General features: G+C 50.0%; 1 protein-coding gene across 2 annotated transcripts in view; it reads left to right on the top strand.

Annotated features, from left to right (window-relative positions):
* COL15A1 (collagen type XV alpha 1 chain) overlaps nucleotides 1–21341 on the top strand; it is a 101669-nt gene that overhangs the window by 29038 nt on the left and 51290 nt on the right. For both annotated transcript variants that reach the window (XM_073876669.1, XM_073876668.1), the window contains exons 4-8: nucleotides 7204–7751; nucleotides 8928–9002; nucleotides 10568–10648; nucleotides 16228–16375; nucleotides 20239–20348. In XM_073876669.1, coding sequence (XP_073732770.1) covers nucleotides 7204–7751; nucleotides 8928–9002; nucleotides 10568–10648; nucleotides 16228–16375; nucleotides 20239–20348 — 962 coding nt within the window. The remainder of the gene's footprint in view (nucleotides 1–7203; nucleotides 7752–8927; nucleotides 9003–10567; nucleotides 10649–16227; nucleotides 16376–20238; nucleotides 20349–21341) is intronic.

Below are 21341 nucleotides of genomic sequence, written 5' to 3'. Positions count from 1 at the left end.
AGTGGCAGAGCTGGGACTCAACTGGAGAGTCCTGTATCCCTCCCTGGGCATCTCTCATGGCCCCATGTCTGTGTTCATGCCTGGAGGGCTCCCTGGGCCCGTGGACCTAACATCATGGGAATGGGAGGGAGCTTGGATCTCCAGGTGATGGACGAGCATGCAGTGAGATCCTTGTTAGATGTGGAGCCTGAGCCTGATCTCACTCACCTTCACCAGGGCCTCAGATTCTGATCCTGGCACTTCCTGTGTGCTAAGCATTTTAGATGTATTATTTCACTCAAGTTACACAGCTGTCCTGTGAGAATAGGTGTTAATTTCTGTGGAGAAGTGTGGCCCCCTCCCACAAAGGGCCCCAAGGTTCCTGAGGCCAGAGAGTTCCAGAGTTCCAGGATCAGACCCTGTCAGACTGCCCCCTCCGATCTTCCCCCCCCAATGGTGGGATGTGTTCCCACCAGCTGTGATCCCCACCCTCCCACTTCCCACCCAGCACAGAGCCATCCCAGGACAAGCCTATGGACCAAGTTGCTGGGCCTGTTTGTCTTGGCTCCCTGGCTTCTCTCCCCTCCCTGGTGGCCGCCTGAGCAGGTGGCCCTCCTGCAGAAGCCAAGGGGAAATGAGCCAGTAGGCCCGGGTGCAACCCTGAGGGTGGGTCACTCCAGGCCAGGGGTCACTCCCCACCACATCACACCGCGGGACACTGCGTTTGGAGGGAGGTAGGGGTTGCTGAGAGCAGAGCTGGGCTGACTTGGGCTTCCTGCAAATTGTAGCTTGGCTCCCTCTGTGGCCAACCCAGTGGAAACAAGGCCTGTGGCCAGGCTCCTGCGCATTTGTCTTCCCTCACACAGCTGGGGCCTGGGCAGCAGGAGGGCAGGGGGCGTTTAGGGAGGGTCCTCTTTGCAGGCTTGGGTTTTTGCTAAGCTTATACCTTTCAGTCAAACAGAACACCAGTCGCTACCATTTGCTGAGCATTGACACTTCCCACCCTTTGTTTCATTTGCTCCCCACATGTGAGGTGGGCTGAATGTCCCCACATCCCCGCTAAGTCATCCACCCAAAGGCTGCCCACTTGGTAAATGGCAAAGTCTGGATCCAAACCCAGTTCTGCCCGATGCCAAGAATCCTCCTCTGCACGTGGCTTCCTCTGCCCACTGTCCAGATGGCCAGCCCACCACCAGTGCCCAGAGAGGCTGGGACAGCAGGACCAAATCTCACCTCCCCTCTGTTCATCCTTGCCCTCTGCTCGTCTGCCACTTCCCGGCTGTGGCTTATAGTCACAGACCGTCCTGACCGCTCATCTTCCTAGCTATAAAACAAGGAGGTTGGATAGACTTGGGATTTTTTTTTTTTTTTTTTTTTAAGCAGGATTCTCTGGGGACGACAGGATTCCCAGAATTGCCACGTGGCAGCCTGGGCTGCACCGGCCATGGCAGTGCTGGGCTGGTTTAAGCAGGTTTCCTGGCCTCTCTGCCTCTGCCCCCAGGTCCTCTGAACCCTCACCTGTCCCTGAAACCTTGGGGACACCACTTGGGAACAAGCTGCTGGCTGGAGGAGAGCTTGGCCCCTTTACTGTCCGTCGAAGGGCACATTCTCCAAAGCTGGAGGGGCTCACTAGAAAGGGGCTTCCTTTCTTCTTGGGAGGGGGGAGATGGGACCAGGAGGAAGAGCTTCACTCGGAATCAGGGAAGAAGAAAGCAGGGCTGTCAGCAGGGGGCTGTTGGTTTGGTTGTGTTTTTATCTTTAAACCCGGAGGGGAGAAAAATCTCAGTGGGGTGTTTGCTTTTATTTCTGTTTCTTTTCCTTTTCACTCTTTCTGTCCCCTTTCCTTCTATACCGAGACGGACCATATCTGAGTGAGGACAAACAAGAAGAGCAGGGCTTATAATTTCTAAAAGGGGATGGAAGGAGTTAATGTCTTTAAAATATGTAAATGTCTTTTTCACACCATGTATATGGTACAAAATTTCGAAAAGTACAAAAGAGTGTCTAGAGAAAAGAAAGTCTCATGTTCCCCACCTACCGGCTCCCTTCCCTGGAGACAATCTCTAGTCCCAGTTTCTTGTGTGTCTTTCTAGAGATAATCTAATATATATTTTAAAATCTATATATGTATATATGAAATATGTATTAATCTATGTATTTCTAACTGATATTGATTCTGTTCTGCATGCTTTTTTTGGGTCTGTTTTTACTTAACACATCTTATTGATTGTTTCCTATTATTACCTAAGGAATCACTCTTTTTAAAGGCTTCATGGTATATCAAAACTGATTATTTATTTAACCATTCCCAAAGATGGACGGCTAGATACATTTTCAACAATGCTGCAATGAAAATTCTTGTACATGCTTTATATTTCACATATGTAACTTTATCTGTTAAAGAATCCACAGAAGTAGAATTCCTGGATCAAAGGGCCTATGTATACTTGTAATTTTGGTAACTATTGTCAGAGAGCCTCCCACAAACATTACACCAGCGTGTGCTCCCACGAGCAACGCATGAGACGGCATACTGTCTGACATTCTGATGTGTGCCAATCTGAGAGGGGAAAATGGTATCTCCTCACAGCCTTAACTTGTATTTCTCTCCTGAGTGAGGTGGAGTATCTTTTCACATGTTTAAGAGCCATTTTAATTTTTTTTTTTTTTACAGTTCTCTTTCCCTGTTCTTCTCCCATTTTTCCATGGGGCTATTGCTCACCTGTGTTGTATGTAAGGTAACTAGTTTGTTGTCTGTGATGTATGCAGCAAATATTTTTGTCCAGTTTGGGATTTTATTTGACACCAGTTTGGGAATTTTTGTTGCTATGCGGAACTTGAAGAATTTCGGTGGAGTTAAATTTAACCAGATTTATCAACCTTTTCATGTGTGCCTTCTGGGGTTTCTCATACTTAAAATTAATTCCTGTTTTAATGCAAGCTGCAAACTGGAGAGGAGAAGCATTGGATGGAGAATCAGCTCTGATCCTCTGGGTCGGGTGAGATGGGGTGGGCGACAGAGGGGAGTGCACTCGCTATGGAGAGGGGAGGACCTGCGCCAGCAGGGGGCTTGCTGGGGAGCAGGGAGAGCAGCTGGGTCGGACCACAAGGGCTTCTCAAGCCAGGAGGCAGCGGCCGCCCCCCACCCCCCATGCTGACTGCAGACCCAGGGCCCTGGGCTGGGTGGCCATAGGCTGCTCAGCAGAGCGCCAACATGATCAGATTTGCTCTTTTGTTGAGGGTGGGTAATTGTTTTCCTTAAAATGTTGTGAAATACTTTCCATGACATGTTTTATAAACAATACTACAATGAATATTTGTAAATATTGCTTAGTTTCAGAAGTAAACATTATCGCTATAGTTGAAAAGCCCCACAGACGGCTCCCATGGCTCATCTCCCTGCCTCCCCTGAAGGTTGGTAGGAATATGCTGCAGGTGGGCACAGCAGCATCTGAAATGTTCTTACCACCAAAAAAGAAATGTCAGTTATGTGATGTCGATGGAGGTGTTAGCTAAAGCTGTGGTGGTAATCATATTGCAATATAGCAATAGATCAGATCATCACATTGTATATCTTAAACTTATACAATGTTATAGATCACTTATGTCCCAATTAAAAAAAAGTGAGCACGGGTGACTTTGTCCTGCTTCGGACGACACTGTAGCAGCGTTCAGTGAATTTGCAGGTGTATAGCCCCACGGCATCCAGTCATTGCACTACCCCCACCCCCCAGGTAAGCACCAGGAGATGTGTGTAAGAAGTCCACAGCGGTAGTGTTTTGCATAGTCAGGAAAACCTCCCTTCCCACCAACAGAAAAGTGAGCCACTCTGTATGACTCCCTGATGCCCTAGAGTACTGTTGTGAAAGTAAAAGAGCCAGAGTCGCACGCGTCAACAAAGGTCAACCTTCAAAATACAATGTCGAGTGGGAAAAAAAAGAATGTCAGAGGAGTCCACGCGGCATACCAACACTGACACGAAGTTTAGAGACATGCACAGTGGTAGCACATCCTGTCACAGGCACGTCCATGTTCATATAGCAAACATACAAAGACATGCCTGGGAATATGCACACCGCATGCCTCAGAGAGGCTGCCTTTGCGGCATGGCCAGGGGAATGGGACTGGAGAGTGTTCGAGAGCCGAATCAGTACTTTCTCCAGCAGAGGGGTGGACACATGCCTGTTCTTCATCATGTTCTTCAGAAATTATTTTAATAATATATTCTGTTTAACCCAGTATTTCCCCAAATTATCATTTCCTCACGTAATCCATAGACACACGATTAATGAGATATCTTACATTCCTTTGTCCAAATGAAGTCTTTGAAATCCAGTTCGTAGGTACACTTGCAGCGCAGCTCAGTTGGGGTGACCCACATTTCAAGTGCTCAACAGCCACGCATGGCTAATGGCTACCACGCTGGACAGTGTGGGGTGAACACATCTCTGGTAGAGATTGTATCAGGGGCCCTCTGAGATTCCTTTCAGAACCTGAACGTTGAAGATGATGATGATGATGATGATGATGATGATGATTTCCACCATGATTGAGCAGGTGCCGCACCTCAGACTATTTCATTTAATCCTCTCATTTACTCCTTTTTAAAATCATGGGCCAAAATATAAATACATAAAATCGACCATTTTAACATTTAGTATGTGTCTCCTATTATCATTTATGCTTTTTGGTAGGTCCTAAATATTTCGTACTAACTTTGTGACACATGCATACGCACACACAGGCTAGCTGCTGATGTTGTGCAGCCTCCTCTGGCGGTGCTGGGGGAGGGGCTCTGGAGTCAGGGCATCTCTCTCTCTCTCTCTCTCTCTCTCTCTCTCTCTCTCTTGCTCTCATCCTCCAGGAAAAAGTTTGAGTTTCTGGGCCACCCAGAATTCAGTTGCACCTCGTGCTGCTAAAGAGTCATTCCCATGGCAGGCTGACTAGGTCGAGCTCCCTTCAGAACCCCTGGGAGGGATGCCCGTCTTAAGAGACTGAGGCAGTGAACCAACCTGAGGTCAGACCAGTCATGGCTTGAAAACATCTGCCATTTACCGTGTCACCTCAGGGAGTCACTCCATCTTCCCGAGCCTTGGTTCTTGATCTGTAGGATGGGAGAATGGCAGTTAATCCCGGGCTGCAGTGAGGATGAAGTAAAACCACGTATGAAAAACCCGGTCATTTTTATTCTATGTGGGGAGCTCAGGGGATACAGAGGCAGGGTGTCCAGGCCCCATCTTGGCCTCCCTCTCCTTGTCAGCGCAGTGCGGTTGATAACCCCTGTCCATCAACCTTTTGGGCTTGTTGAGTGGATGTAATCAAAGGAAAGAGTAGTGAATGGTTATTGCATTACCACCGTATTTACCAGGGTTACATGGATGGTCTCCTTTAATCATTTTCGTGGGGCCCATAACATAGAGGGAGACACAGCCTTGGAGCTGTGAAATGACTCACTGGCTAATTAGTTGTCCAGTCAGACAGGGACAAGTTGGTAAACTAGAAGGCAGCCTCGATTTGTCAGATGGGGCTTTACTTGCAGTGCCCTTGAATGGCTTGGGTCTTCTCTGGACACAAACCCAGGTCCCCTGTGGTCACTCAGACTCTCAGGGTCCTCTGGCCTTTGGCTATCGTCCAGGTAGTCACCAAATGTCTGCTCTGCTCCTTGGTCCCTTGGGAAGGACCCTGCTCGATTCTGACCCTCACTCACTCCAGCCCTCCTCCTTGGACTGATCCTCAGGATCTGGCTTCACTTCGGGGGCCAAGGTGCCCTGAGTATCATTGTCCTGCCTGCAGGGGTCCTATCTACTGTCCTCAACACCTGCCTTCCTGTCTCACTGCTGGCATCCTGGGCATCTCCTCAGGAATGGGTGCCCATCGCTGCGAGCCAGCCCGAAGCCTGCTCCCAGGGTACCAGGGTTGGGCGGATTGAGGCTCCTGAGCCTGGGGGCCTTTGCAGGCCACCGCAGTGGAGCCCTAGGATTTCGGCCAGATAAGAGCTCAGGCTCTGGGGTCAGATGCTCTGGCTTTGAACCAGGGCAAATTTCTTAACTTCTCCCTGAAGTAAAATGAGGCTAAAGGGTACAGAGTTGTGAGGATTAGATGAGCTAATGTATGTGAAGAGTTTAGAGCAGGGCCCCACACAGAAGAACTCAGGGAATGTCCATGATGATGATGATGTGAATTTCAACTGCCCTGAGGTCTGGGAACACTTCACCTTGTCCCAGTTTTTCCCCATACCCTGAGGCACTTCAACAGTAGACCTCATTCAAAACAAACAAAACGAACCTACCCAGTTTTATAGAAAGAAATGAGGAACAACAATCTGTAAGTTGATGGGAGAACCTTAGATAGTCTGCAAATATTCTAGGACATACTTAAAAATGTTTCCAAACTGCAGGTCAGGACTTTTTAGTGGATAATGAAATCAATTTAGTAGGTCGTTGCCAGCATGCTTTTAAAGATTCTATTCATTTATTTGAGGGGAGTGGACAGAGGCAGAGGGAGAGGGAGAGGGAGAGAATCCTAAGCAGACTCCCCACTGAGCATGGAGCCCAACGCAGGGCTCAGTGTCATGATGCTGAGATCATGACCTGAGCCAAAACCAAGAGTCTGACGCTTAACTGACTGAGCCACCCAGGCACCCCCTCCAGCATGCTTTTAATAAAATAAAAGAGGAAAAGAGGGGGCGCCTGGGTGGCTCAGTCAGTTAAGCGTCTGCCTTCGGCTTGGGTCATGATCCCGGGGTCCTGGGATCGAGCCCCACATCGGGCTCCCTGCTCCGCAGGAAGCCTGCTTCTCCCTCTCCCACTCCCCCTGCTTGTGTTCCCTCTCTCGCTGTGTCTCTCTCTGTCAAATAAATAAATAAAATCTTTTAAAAAATTAAAAAATTAAAAAAAAAAAAGAGGAAAAGAATTCCCAAAAGGAAAATATCAGAGTGCCTGGTGAGTCCTGAAAGCAGATAATGTTTTATGAAACATTGTTTTGATGTTACAGATACATGTTTATTGAAACAGGCCTGTTGGGTTGCACGGGCCTATTGGGTTGCAATATAAATGCATTTCTTGTTGTGGGTCATTGTCAAAAAAGCTTGAGAACTAGTAATTAAGGAACTACAGTGGGGTGTCTGAGGAATCCCATTTCACTTGGGACTTTTTCTTTCTTCCCCATTTCCAAGCACAGTAGAATATATGTGTGAGCCATGGCCTCTGTCTCCCTCCCCTGCAGAGTTGGCTTCCCAGGGCCACCTGGACCTCACGGAGCTCATCGGTGTGCCATTGCCCTCATCTGTGTCCTTTGTCACGGGCTATGGTGGCTTCCCAGCCTACAGCTTCGGGCCTGGTGCCAACGTCGGCCGCCCGGCCAGGACCCTCATCCCACCTGCCTTCTTCAGGGACTTTGCCATCAGTGTCACGGTGAAGCCCAGCAGTGACAGAGGCGGCGTACTCTTTGCTGTCACCGATGCCTTCCAGAAGATCATCTACCTGGGCCTGCGGCTCTCGGGCGTGGAGGATGGCCGCCAGCGGGTCATCCTCTACTACACGGAGCCAGGCTCCCACGTGTCTCACGAGGCTGCTGCCTTCCTGGTGCCCGTGATGACCCACAGGTGGACCCGCTTTGCGGTGGTCGTCCAGGGCGAGGAGGTGGTCCTCCTCTTGGACTGCGAGGAGCACAGCCACGTCCTCTTCCAGCGGTCCTCCCAGCCCTTGGCTTTTGAGCCCAGTGCAGGAATCTTTGTGGGCAATGCAGGAGCAACGGGGCTGGAGAGATTCACCGTGAGTCTAAGCCCTGCAGATCAGGGAGGCCCCTGGACGCCGGGCAACCAACCCAAGCAACTATTCTTATTATTTTGTTCTTATAGCCTCAGAGAGGCATGTGTGTGCGGCGGGAAAAGCCGTACTCCTGGGACCCAAAACCTAGATTTCAGTCCTGTTTTCAGTTTAGCCTGATGATGTTAGAGCATGGATTCTCTGATCTTCTCTGGGTCTTCTTATCTGTAGGCGATGATAAGCGAACCTACGCCGTGGAGTGGTAGAGTCAAGTGGGATGGCCTGAGTGAAAGTTCTTTGTGCATTTTAAGACATTATAAGAGGAGGAAGGTTTATTATTTCTTCAGCAATTTTTTACCTTTGGAGAGGAGTGCCAGGTGCATTTAAGTAATTTCTGCAAAGGTGGAGGCAGCTAGAAGGCCAGAGGGAGAGGTAGTTTCCTCTCTCCTTTTGGACAACGTGCCCTGAAAAAATAGCAGAAAATTAACTCTCCTGTCAAAACAGGCTTTTAGGAATAAGCCATTCTAAGAAAATCCCTAAGTTACTGTAGTTACGCATCTAGTCAGCACACATACTTAACTGATACCTTAGCTAACTGATACAGGATGGTAGCGGGGGAAGAGTTTGGGTTTACTTGTAGTACAGCAGGAGACGATGAGTGAATCTGAAGAAGTTAAAATCCAGTTACAATTTTTCCACACTCACGTTGGGAGCATCAAGGAGAACGAACTGTCGGGGGTGGAGAGAGGAGGCGGGAGTGGAGGCAGGGAGGCTGGCTGGCCACTCTTCTTCACATGAGGCCTGCCAGCCAAGGAGCTTCGAGCTACAGGGGAAGGACACTTTCTGGGAGAGGGGAGACAGGCATCCTAGGGTACCCACTTACAGGCTGGGGACCTGGGACCAGTTAGGAAGCTGCTGTGAGTCTGTGCTTTGAACACAGTACTCCCCAGGGGCTTCTCCAGCTAGTGGAGCTCATATTACATTGGCCCAAGGAGGGCCCTGTAAATGAGAGCAGGCCAAGAGGTGGCTTGTTCCCTTGTCATGGCCCCAGGCAGCACATTTCTCACACCTGGCCTCTCTCTTGGTGGCCTGGTCTCCGTTCCAAGGACAATCATGCTTGCCACTTGTGGTCATGCTGTGGACGAGCAAGTGGTGGCTTCTGACCCTGTGCTCTTCCCCCAGGGCTCCATACAGCAGCTCACCGTCCACCCTGACCCCAGAATCCCTGAGGAGATGTGTGAAGCCGAAGAATCCTCGGTGAGCCCCCATCTCCCCTGCCCCTGCCCCCAGCTGCCAGTTGGCCCGGGACGGCTGGACGCCCAGGCAATTCCTCTTTCCCAACGTCATGGAGTCTCTAAAATCTCTCAACTTGTCAAGCGCTGCCTCAAGTCCTATTTTGGGCTTTTTGGCTTTATTTATTTATTTATTTTTAAGAGCTTCAGCCATCTCTTTTGTGGGGGGGGTGGGGGGTCGGGGGTGGGTTGCGTTTCTTCTAAGGTGTTAGGTTCTTCCGTGGCTGTGGCAGTCCGTGACCTGATTTCCAGACTTCCTGCCAAGAAAGGGTGTCAGGATTCTAAAATCAAAGTTAAAACTCTAAGGCATGAGTGTAAATTCCTATAAAAGCGAACCTAAATTTAGCTTTTATGCTTGGCAAATGAATCTGTTCCTAAGTTGGGGATGGAGTGGCAGGCAGGGAAGAAAGATGGGTCCTTCCATGCCCCCCCTCCCCTTCTGCCTCCCTCCCTCCCCCCAGGATCTACGGATCTACTGAGTCCCTGCTAGGTGACAGTCCTGGGGGATGCTGGAAATAATGAGACACACTGGCAACTGTCTCTGTCCTCAAGCTGCTCACACACACTTACATGCCCAGAGGCAGTGACAGAGCTAGGGGTGACTGGAACCCGGGAGGTCCTCAAACCCAAGCTCTCTGGGTTGGGTGGGGGACATGAAGGTGAAAGGAGAGGAACCAGAGTAGGCAAGGGAGGAGCTGATACCTGACCAATGACAAGCAAGTATCAGCTGGATGAGGGAGAAAAGGTGTTTCAAGCAGAAGCCTTAGCTTGATGCAAAAAGTCAGAGGGGAGCACAGCGTGCCATATTCCTAGAGCTTCTGTTTCTCTTTGGGGGGGGTATTAACCCCAAAGCAAAGCATAAGTTGATTTCATTCATTTAGAAAAAAATGCTTCCTGTTTAGTGGGAGAGCCCTTCAGAGGTGGAGTTTGGCTCTGTAAGAATGTTTGCCCTCCCTGAGGCCATGATCCTGGCCTGACGTTCCAATGAAGCTGGGAGGAGGGAAATCTTACCTATATTCATACCCTTCTTTCTGCAGTGTTGTTAGTACTGGAAAGGTAGAAGATGCCCAAGAGTCCAAGAGTAAGGTATTACTTACAAAATGATGGCCCCCCAGCCTCCCTCCAGCGAACATGTGGAGACCGTACTTTCATCTAGATTAAACGGCTCATTATGAAGATAAGGTAGCAATAGGAAGACGTTTTCCAAATGTCATGGTTCTCCAGCTTCATTCACTTGATAGCCATGCAAATGGGAGTACCTCTGGCAGAGATTGAAGGGACCTGGACACAATGAAAGTGGGTATGTTAGAGAGACTATATATTGCCTGTAGTTTCTCATCTGCGTGAGCAATAAAATATGGAAGGAACAGTGAAAAGAATAGCCACTGTGCTCTCTCTCAGTTCCTCTCTCTGGCTCTGTCCATCTCTTTCTCTCTTACATACACACACACACACACACACACACACACACACATGCATTTCTCCAAAGGAGTGACTGTCTGTGACTTCTCTTCTCCTGTCTTCACACAGGCTTCAGGAGAAGCCAGCGGGCTTCTGGAGACAGAGGGCGTCGCTGAGATCTTGGAAGCTGTCACCTACACTCAAGCCCCGGTGAGTCCTTCTTCTCACGCAGAAGGGCCGTACCTTCTCGGCCAGCTTTTAGGGGCCCGGAGTTAATGGAGCGTGCCTGGGCCTGATATCTCTGTTCTTAGATCTGTGGCTTCAATTGTGGGCTCACCTGGGAAGGTCAGGAAAGTCCTGGCCAAAGGCATTTGGCCATAGCCCCGTGCCCGTTTTCTCTGGGCCACTTTGTGCCATGGCCGCAAGAGGACTGTCCAAAGGCAAACGTTGTGCTGCCCTGCCTCTCGGCTCTGTGAGCTTAGGTAGCATACTCAGCTTCTCTGAGCCTCAGCTCCTCTTCCTGCTAATCAGAGTCCTGTCTCAAGGACGTGTTGGGAGGGTCAAATGAAGCAGTGCAGGGTCAGGGCCTGGTGTCTGGCAAGAGGGAAGTGGCCCTGAATGGTGGCTGGTGTCACATTTGCTCCGGGCTCTGGGCTCTGAGAAAGAAGGCAGGGCCCCCGCTCCTGGGAGATGCGGTCTTCCCAGGACCTCCCTTCTGGCCCCATGAGAAAGGTGGCCATCCTCACAGTGATGGGGGCCTCCTCCCTCCTGGGAATGTACTCTGTGGCCCAGACAAGGAAGTGGTTTTGAAAGCACTGAGTCAGACTGTGGGGACGGCTGGAGCCCATTTTTAATGAAAACAGCCAGCAGTGTCTGAGTCATTGAACACAGAAGCCCAGCAATCTCCTTGACTGGTCTAGCACATTCTATAGACTCATCTCTGATAAAAGAAAGCAAGGGAATAAGGCAGAGGCTATAGATTATAGACCTCTGGTGACAGAGGTTTGGGTGGGGCAGAATAGAACTATAGTCTGTTAGTGCAGGGGGTGGTGCTTAAAGTTACCCTCTTTCTGTTCAGAGGTATATGGAAAACTGCCCTTTATACAGATGGACAAACTGAGGCCCCGACAGGGGACAAGATTGGCCCTTGGGTGCCTGGGCAGAGCTGAGGCTAGAGCATGGGCTCCCTGATGCCTCATCCAGGGGTCAGGCTACAGCCCTGTGCTTCTAGCCTGGGCGGTGTTGCAGAGGTTCATCCCTAGGATCACAGCCAATTCTAGGGCAGATGAGATGGAAGAGGCAAGGGTCCAAGGTGGTCTGGGAGGTGATAGTGATGGTGGCTGCTCTGGGCAGTGTTGTAACCCTGTGTGCCACAGCTCTGGGCCCCCCCGGTGGCGTGTGCAGGGCACCTGCAGCAGGGCACAGAGCGGTGGTCCCTTGGGCCTTCTAGCCGATGCTGTCCCCCAGTGTACCAGTTCACAGCTAGGCTTGAGTCCAGCTCAGGCAGAGACGCCAGTAACACATGGTGGCCTCGTGAGAGGGACGGGAAAGGGGAGTGAGGTTTGAGAGCATGAGATGATCATGGCAGCAGGGACTGGTCAGGGAGGACTTTCTGGTGGAGGAGGCATTGAAGCTGGGCAGCTCTGGACAGGGGTCGAGAAAGGGAGGAGATGGAAGAGGACCAGCATTTCTCGATACTCGCTGTGGGCCTGGTGCTTGTGTAGACGTGACTTGATTTAATCCTTGCAACAGCCTTGCACGGGGGGTGGCGGCAGGTGCTCAGGGAAGAGGGCGGCTTTGCCAGGGTCAGGCAGTGGTGAAGTCAGGACCTCAGGCCACAGTGCCGCAGACGCGGGGCAGGTGCACGAGGACGCTGCAGCCGGGAGGAAGTAAGGAATACATCCCTCCAGGATCTGGAGAAGAGAAAAGACATTTGAGGGACTCAGTGGCCCCTGGGGCCCCCCCGAACACTTTCTTTCGTAGACTTCCCAGCCCCACGGTCCTCAGTGGTGTTAAGAGAACTGGTGTGTATCAGAGTCCCACCAGGTGTGGTTCAGCTCGGCCCCTTACTCGTTGTGGACCGAGAGTCAGTAACTTCCTCCTCCTGGGTTGAGATGCGGCGTGCCTACATCACCAGGCTGGTGCAAGTTACGTGGCCCCCGTGAAACACGGGCAGCACTTGGCACACGGCAGCCCTCGGTGCGTGGTGGTGGGTGTCGCTCTTGACTGGTAAATTTTTTTTTAAGATTTTATTTATTTATTTGAGAGAGAGCATGAGGGGGGAGGGTCAGAGGGAGAAGCAGACTCCCCACTGAGAGGGGAGCCTGATGCGGGACTCGATCCTGGGACTCCAGGATCATGACCTGAGCCGAAGGCAGTTGCTTAACCAACTGAGCCACCCAGGTGCCCCTTGACTGGTAAATTTATCGTGCTAGAGTGCCCTGTTCCTGTTGAGGCCCCCCTTCCCACCACCTGCTTCCTGGTTGGCTGGAGACTGGGGCTGCAGGGCATGCCAAACCGCTGTGGTTGCCCTTGGTCCTTAACAGAATTCTCTCTGGGCTGTGGGTCCTCATGCTAACTAGTCTGTTCCTGGTATCAGAGTCCCGTTCTCAGGCTCCCGGCATGGCTCCTGCAGAGCGTTCACTTTGCTTTTTGCCGGGAGGTGCTTTTCCACTCATTCCTCAGAGGAGGCACTGGAGCACAGAGGAGTGAAGAGCTTTGTCCTCAGGGCTGCCCAGCCTGGAGGTGGCAGAGCCAGGTCTCCAGCTCGGGTCTAGGGCTCTGTCAGGCACGGCACCATCTCCTGGAGGGGCTCCGTGGCTCCCCCTCGTGGCCACCCCTCCAGGACGGGGGAGTTTCCCTCTTCATGCAGACATTCCCCTCCCATCTCTGTCTGGCTTCTCTCTTGGAATGAATCTCACTTCCCTGCCCTCTCCTCTTCCAACCTGCCACCCTGCAAGACACAAGCCATGACCAGCAAACTGAATCATGGGCTGCCTGAGCACACAGGGACTTAAAAAGCCAGCCCTCCTCACCTCTTCCCCATTTAGGGCAGGAGTCCCTGCTACCCCATGCTTCCCCCTAAGTCAGCTTCTGTTGACACACCTTTCCATTTCTGGAAAGTTCTATCATGCTTAGTTAGAATTAATGTCCCTATGGTTCTCAGCCCTGGCTGTGCATCAAAACTGCGTGTGTGTCTTGGTGGGGGGTGGTGGGGCAGTGGGGGTGGGAGCGGTTACGTCTGGGCTGCATACCTACCTGGACATTCAGCTTCAGGGGGTCTGGAGTGAGGTCCAAGAAAGTGTACTTACGAAAGCTCTGCAGGTGATTCTGATCCACAGCCAGGAACTCTCTTCCATCCACACCTAAATGCTCACAGTTTTCCCAGACCCCATAAACATTTGTAATCTCTTAGTCCAGGCCTTGGCCCCGGTGGTCTGTTTGCCTGGAGGGCCCTGCCCGCACCCCCCACCCTACCTGGCCCATTCCTAACTTCTCCTTCAGGATCCCTTGTTGGAGCTTCCCTCCTGCACTCGGCTCTCACCTCTGGTGTCCCACGCGCCACAGTCAACCACACTGTGTCTGAGTCTGGGTCTCCCCATAGTCCAGCAGCGTAAGGGTAGACACTCTGTCTTATTTCTTCATTTTTGTATCCCTGGGGGCCAGCGAAGGACCTGGCACACCAGGGGGCCTCAGGAAATACATGTGGAATGAATAACTCTGTGAATGAGAGAGAGGCTCAGCAAACCTCTACACTTTTAATACCAAGTCTTGAGACTCGACAGTCCCATTTCATCATCAGCCACACAGGATCCACATCCACGCTAACCCCTGAAAACCAACGGCCACCTGTTGGAGGCAAGACACCTGGCCCGAACCACCAAGGGTCAGCTTACCAGCAGGGACGTCCTCCAAGAACCACGGCAGAGTGCCCCCTGCTCCTTGAAGGGAAAGGAGAGGAACTGCCTGGGGTGGAGCTCTTACCACCCTGCTGGGGCACCGCGCAGTCGGGGAGGAGCAGGGAAGCCCGCGTGGAGTTCCTCACAACTTCCGGTGGTGGCACCTGCTCTCTGCTCCCACTGCCCGCCCTGGTTCTAGCCTCGCTGGTCCTCTGTCATGCAGCCTCCTGGTCTCCTGACCTAAACCTCAACTCTCAACCCTCAAATCCACGCTCTCATTGGTGCCAGGGTGAACTCCCCAAAGCACACACTTCTCTTGAGCATGCTACCCATGAAGGCCCCAGGTCCAAGGCCAGACTTCTCACCAAAGAACTGGCCTCCCTGCTCTCTGCCACCCCCGGCTCTGTCTCCCTCTTCCCTCCCTGAACCCTCAAACCCTTGCCAGGCACAGGTAACCAGGCCCTGACAATGCTGTGTCCCGTCTTACCCAGCGCCTCCCTCCATCCCTGTCTTCTGTAACTCTCCTCATTCTTGAAGTCCCAACTTCTTGGAGGCTTCCATTCCTGCTTCTACCCTGGAGATTTTATAGTACAATAACCTATATTTTCTTTTTCATACATAAATATTCCATACTCGTTATTGGAAAAACTGCAATTCCAGGTGAGCAAAAAAGATAAAGCAGTCACCTTTAATACCAACACCCAGAGCAAAGCACTCTGGGTGCCTCAGTAGGGGTTGTTCTTTCTCAAAAATTTAAAATTCCAGTGATGTGAATAATAATAATAATACATAGGTTCATACTATGGGCCTGGCTCTGTGTTGAGCTCCTCCATGTGCTTTCTACCCTGTGAGTAGTCACTGTTGTCCCATTTTGCAAAGGAGGAAGGTTATATGACTTGCCCAGTAAAAAGTAGCCAGTAAGTGGAGTGCAGAGATTTGACCTAAATTTGATTGTAAGAACTGAACCATTGAATCCCAAGTTATGGTGCCCATAAGAATCCCCTCTGTTCTGATGGACCAGAGACTTATTGTTTGTACGCTGGATTCTGACATTAAGGAAATAATCTTCTGTTATTAGGCTAGGCGAGTCATGCTACTATAACAAAAATCAGCCCTAAAAATCTCAGTGGCTGAGTTGTTTCTTATTCATACCACAGGTCCAACACTGGTCTGCAGGATCCTTCCATTCACCACCTGCAACTCCTTGAGCTCAGAAAGGGATGAGACTGTTTGAACATCCCCAAGCCCTGGGCTTAGGAGCTGCTACCTGATCCTGGCTCTAGGGATGATGTCATGACCTTTGTGGCCCCCCCATCGGGATTTCTGCCTAGATCTTGAAGCTGCTCTGTGTTTCCAACTGTTGGGGGCTTTTGTCTGTTCATTTTTCTCTACTTGGTAAATTTAGTTAAGACACTGACTGCTTTTGGAAAAGCTGCCCAGATCCTGAAGTTTCCTTGGAAGGAAATCACACCCATCTTATATTTCATAGGCATGCAGTTCACATCTGGGATTGGATTTATATGGTTTTTACTGAGGACAGCCTGGTTCATTCATTTGTTTACTCATTCATCCCCTCATCTAAGAGATCTTTATTGGGCATCTCCTCTGTGCTGGTCCGAGATGCAGGGTCCTTGTGCTTGAGCTTCAGCCAAGATGAGCAGAGTCTTACTATAAACAGAATAGAATTTAATTACCCCTAGCATGCACCTTTTTCAGGTCCTGGGAGGTTCAGTGATAGCCTACGGATATAATAGGCAGGTCCAGGCATTTTTCTGGGTTTGTTCAGCGTGCTGTGGATGTATTATTTCCTCCAGTGAAAATCACTGCCATTTTTTCTGCTTTCCTCCCAAGTAAGCTCTCGTTTTTAGCTCTCGTTTTCCCTCCCTTCAGTCTAAAGAAGCAAAAGTTGAACCCATAAACACACCTCCAACTCCATCGCCTCCTTCTGAGGATGCGGAGCTTTCTGGTGAGCCTGTACCTGAGGGGACTCCGGAAACCACCAACTTGAGTGTCATCACGCACAGAAGCCCTGAGCAAGGCAAGTCCCCGAAGCGCCTTCATCCACGGTGGTCTTTTATGAAGTGATTCCTGTGTGCCCAGCCTGTGTGACATATGCCACATAGAGCCTCTCATTTCACCTTCCCCTCAGTCTTTCGAGGAAGGAATTATAACCATCCTCATTTTATAGACAAGATGGGGAAATCATGTCACAGAGAAGTTAAGTTACCTAGCTGGGGCACTTTGGCTTGTAAATGGCAGAGCTGCATTTGAACTTGGATACTTGAACTTTTTTTTTTTTTTAAGATTTTATTTGTTTATTTGAGAGAGAGAGAGAGAGAGAACATGTGTGCACAAAAGCGGGAGAGAGGCAGAGGCAGAGGGAGAAGCAGACCTCCTGCCTGATGTGGGGCTCGATCCCAGGACCCTGGTATCATGACCTGAGCCAAAGGCAGACGCTAAACTGACTGAGCCCCCCAGGCGCCCCTGATACTTGCACTTTTAACCCTGGACTCCGGAAGGGCTTGAGTTCCAACAGAAAAGCTTGCAGTAATTGTTGCCGTTAATGAAATACCTACTGTTTGCCAAGTGTTCACCTACTTCATCTCCAATCCTGACAGTCCATCTCCTGGTTGGTATTATTGGCCAGTATTTTATGGGTGGAAAAAATGATGCTTGAAAAGGTAAGTGACATGCCCACAGTCACACAGCTAGTGAGTGGTGGGACGGACCATGTGCCCAGGCCCGACTCCAGAATCCCTTTCCAGCTTCAGCTGCAAACTCCTGACTCTCAGAGGATAAGATCAGGTCATCAGAACTCCTGTGGGGCACGCACGGGAAACAGGTGGCCAGAGAGAGAGACAGGCAGGCACCCACGGGTCGGCAGCAGGCTCAGGGGGAGTGCTGGCCCCCTGGCTCCCAATCCAGGGCTCTTGCCCCTGACCCTTGTCCCCCGATGTGTGCAGAGGACAACCTGGTGAAAACCCAAGATCTGCTGCAGCGTGACATGTGTCCAAGGCTGAGACGGGTCTGCACTTCCTGCCCTTTATCAGAAGGGCAGCAGCTTCAGACCGAGGTTACTGCTCGTGCCAGAGCGCCAAAATGCAGGGCAGAAAACAAGGACAAAAACGCACTCGGCCTGTAGGAAAGACTGGGTGGGCAATTTGTCTTTCATGTATAGGTATGGCCCTGATGCCGGTGACGCAGAAGATGTAATGACCCAGCAACGGACTCGTGCTATACTCCACGAAGAAAGCAGATTTCAAAACTCTATGTGTGCTGTAACCCTAACTTTGAATATATTATTTATATCTATTTATATTAGAGCAGTGTGTGTATGTGGTGTATGTGTGTGTGTTGTGTGTGTGTGTGTATGTGAGAGAGAGAGAGAAATAGACAACAAAATGTTCTAAGTAGTTATCTGGGTGGTAGGATTGTGGGTGGCTTTTCTTTCTTTACTTCTGTGTTTAACAAGCCTTCTGTAATCATATGTATCATTCTTCTTTTCACTTCTGCCATCAGTAAATGCATGTTATTTTAACAACTAAATTGAGAAGTCTGTGGGTGAGAGCAGGTATACAGTACTGAATAGGAAAAAATTTGTATCATAATTTCATACAGTCATAATACAAGCACGGAGTCAGGGTGTTGCCGGGGAAGACTGGGGACAGAGCAGACAGTTTGGACAGAAGCTCTGCTCAGCCACCTATTTGCTCTTGGGCCTGGGGCACATTGCTTAATATTTCCAAGCTTTAGATTCTCTTTTTTTTTTTAAGATTATTTATTTATTTGAGAGAGAGAGAGAGTACATGAGCAGGGGTAGGGGAGAGGGAGAAGCGGGCTCCCTGCTCAGCAGGGAGCCCGATGTGGGGCTCAATCCCAGGATCATGACCTGAGCTGAATTCAGGCAGCCCCTTAACCGACTGAGCCACCCAGGCGCCCCAAGCTTCAGGGTCTTTACCTGCCCCCTGGAAGGTTCACAGTCCCTGCCTCCCAGGTAGTTTAGAGGATTAAACCCTTCCCAGGGATGTGAGAGTGGTTTATGAATTGTGAAGGCTGTTCTCCTGGGTGGAATTAGGATCTCTGAGGAGGGGCAAGGAGCGGGCAGAGGCTGCAGGGCCAGGCAAGAGCCTCTCCTAGACTGGGGGGGGGGGGGGGGGGGGGGTGAGTGGAAAGGAGGTGGGAGCCAAATGCAGACTGGGACAGAGATCCAAGCACCGCTCGTCTGTTTCCTGCGATCAGCCAGACTCCTTTACTGGCAGAGAAAAGGCCAAACAGAAACAACAGAGCTTGCTGAAGTGTTCCTGTTCTTCTTATTGGGTGGACAGCCCAGATGGTGAGGAGAAAGGGGCCTGAACCCTGAGCCCTGTCCCCTTCTAGGGAAAGCTACCTAGTAGTTTTATTCCAAGCTTTCCTGACACCATCTTGGCCCAGGGCACCCCTCCCTCCACCCCCCAACCTAACATCCTCCAAGGAGTGGGGACTCAGAGGTATGGGGTCTGGCCTGTTGTTTGCACAGCACCCTCTGGTGGCCAGATCCGGGAAGACAAGAGAGAGTGGTGATGCCGGCAGGGGTCCTTCAGCATCTTCCCCTGCCCACACAGTTCTCACCGTGGGACATGCGTTAGTACAGCATGGGTGGATATGGCCTGACACGGGGACAGGCTGACCTGGCTTCAGGGCCCCTCCAAGTCACTTACTTTCTGTGGGACCCTGTTCCTCCTCAACAAAATGAGGTTAATCATAATAAAGTGCTAATGTGCACATCAGAGTAGCACACACATGCCACGGGGTGATAGTGGGCGGCCTGAAAACGCGGGATTCCTGTCCTGGCTCAGCTCCCCCAGCTGTCAGGCAGTGGGACGGTCCTTGTGGGTAGGGCAGATGGGCTAGCGGGAAGATTAAATTAGGTAGTGCATGGGACAGGCATACATTCATATTAGTATAATTTCTTTGTCTTTGCTTTAAGACTCTACTTGTTTATTTATTTATTTATTTTAAAGATCTTATTTATTTATTTGACAGAGAGAGCACAAGCGGGGGGAGCAGCAGGCAGAGGGAGAGGGAGAAGCAGGCTTCCTGCTGAGCAGGGAGCCCGATGTGGGACTCCATGTCCCAGGTCCCTGGGATCATGACCTGAGCCGTAGGCAGACGCTTAACCGACTGAGCCACCCAGGTGCCCCCCACTGGTTTTTTAAATTGCAAAAGAGTTATGTGCTTGTGGTAACAGTTCAATCAATGCAGAGTTGTATGAACCCTCCAAAATAGTAATTTCCTTTCCTATCCTCTGGAGGAAACCAGTAGTAAGCATGGGTTAGCCAACTTTGTGTGGTTTATCTGCACACACATAATGTATCTATATATTACAAATGTTACTTAATAATTGTGTTAGTTTTATAGTGATGATTATATATATAATGATCATAAAACTTGTACACTCAAATAGTTTTTTTTCCCCCTACACACTTAGAACCACACTGACAGTGAAGATTTATGAATGGCTAACTAAATTGCTAACTCTATTTAGGGACTGTCCTCAATGCTTTTTCTGTATTAACTTATTTAATCCTTGAAGCACGTAACCTTCCAAACAACCTTGTAAAATAGGAATTGTTGTTCCCAATTTATGGATGAGGAACCTGAGGCCCCGGTTGAATGACTCGCCACAGGTCACATTCCTAGTAAGCGGCAAAGCCGGGTTCCCACCCCACAGGTGGTGCTGGAGCCTGTGATCGAAGCACGGTGCGACACTGCCCTTCAACGTCATTTTTTCTGCAACTTGGTTTTTTCCCCTCTTAATCCTGTATTATGGACATCTTTTCAAGTTAATAGGTAAAAAGATACTTCATTCTTTTCCAAGATTACAAAGTGCAGTTATCAATTACAGAATGCCTGCTTCCGTAGGGTCTGGTGAGGTCCTGAATGACACACTGGAGGGAGTTCATACTATGGACGGTGCCCCCATTACAGATGTTGGCTCTGGGGATGGGGCCTTCATTCATGTCACTGAAGAGGTGAGTGAATGGTAAATTTCATTTGCTAAGTCAGTAAGTTTGTTTGCTCATTTCAGACTTGATGGTGACTTGTGTTAGGCATGGTAAAGAATCAAGAGGGTTTTCGCTGAACATCATGGTACAGAAGAGAGGAGACCAGGGCCCAGGAGGCTCTCCAGGGAAGCACCAAGACAGGGGGAGGAGGTGCAGCACAAGCTGGTCCTCACACCTTCCGCGGGGGATGCGTGCCGGCTCCTCACCACAGTACCCACCTCCCTCCTGCTCATTTGTGAAGACACACAGTCTTTTCCTTTGGAGCCCCTTTAAGACAGAACCAGATTGATTGCACACGTGCATGTCCACCATTGTTATGTAATTGGCTTTTACACCTGCAAAGCCAATTTTTTAAATGCTAGACACAGTAAGGTGTGAAATTAAAGCAAATGTCTTCTCACAACAACCTCTGCTAAAAATCCACAGGTTCAGCTCGTTCTTTCTGCTATCCTGGGATGAAACTCAGACACTTCTCATGCTCTCCCAGTCATGACCTGATAATAAGCTATTTTCACAGCTACTTCCAAAGTCCAGTCCAGCATAATATTAAAATTTAGTCCCTTTGTCTCCCAAATTCCAAGGAACACATATCCAGCTCACAAATGGTTTGTAGTGGGGAGAAGGGAGGAGAAAGTCCCAGCACACTGATGATTGTCTCCAAAGGAATTCTTTACCTTTTCCTCTATAGCCCAGAGGCAGGTGGCAGGCTAACCCTGATAGAACTGATTTCCTTTCTTGTCTCTTAGTACATCCCACACAAGTGGTCTGGTTCCTGCTTCTAGCATGTGAAATGTACTTAATTGTACAATGAATTAATTGTTCTTAATTGTATTTTAGTGTAAGCCCCTTGGGACTTCAGCTGAATTTGAGGCAGAAAGAGTCTCATTTAAAAATCTGTGACTGCATCTTTTCTCTCTTTTTTGGGGGGAAGACAATAATTCTGCAAGGATTCATGTTGTA

The sequence above is a fragment of the Callorhinus ursinus genome, unplaced genomic scaffold (assembly GCF_003265705.2).
Source record: "Callorhinus ursinus isolate GAN/ISIS: 27379988/994484 unplaced genomic scaffold, GSC_fseal_2.0 scaffold24, whole genome shotgun sequence".
Lineage (NCBI taxonomy): Eukaryota > Metazoa > Chordata > Mammalia > Carnivora > Otariidae > Callorhinus > Callorhinus ursinus.
Note: the sequence above shows the minus strand (reverse complement) of the source record. Positions and strands in the feature narration are given on the sequence as shown.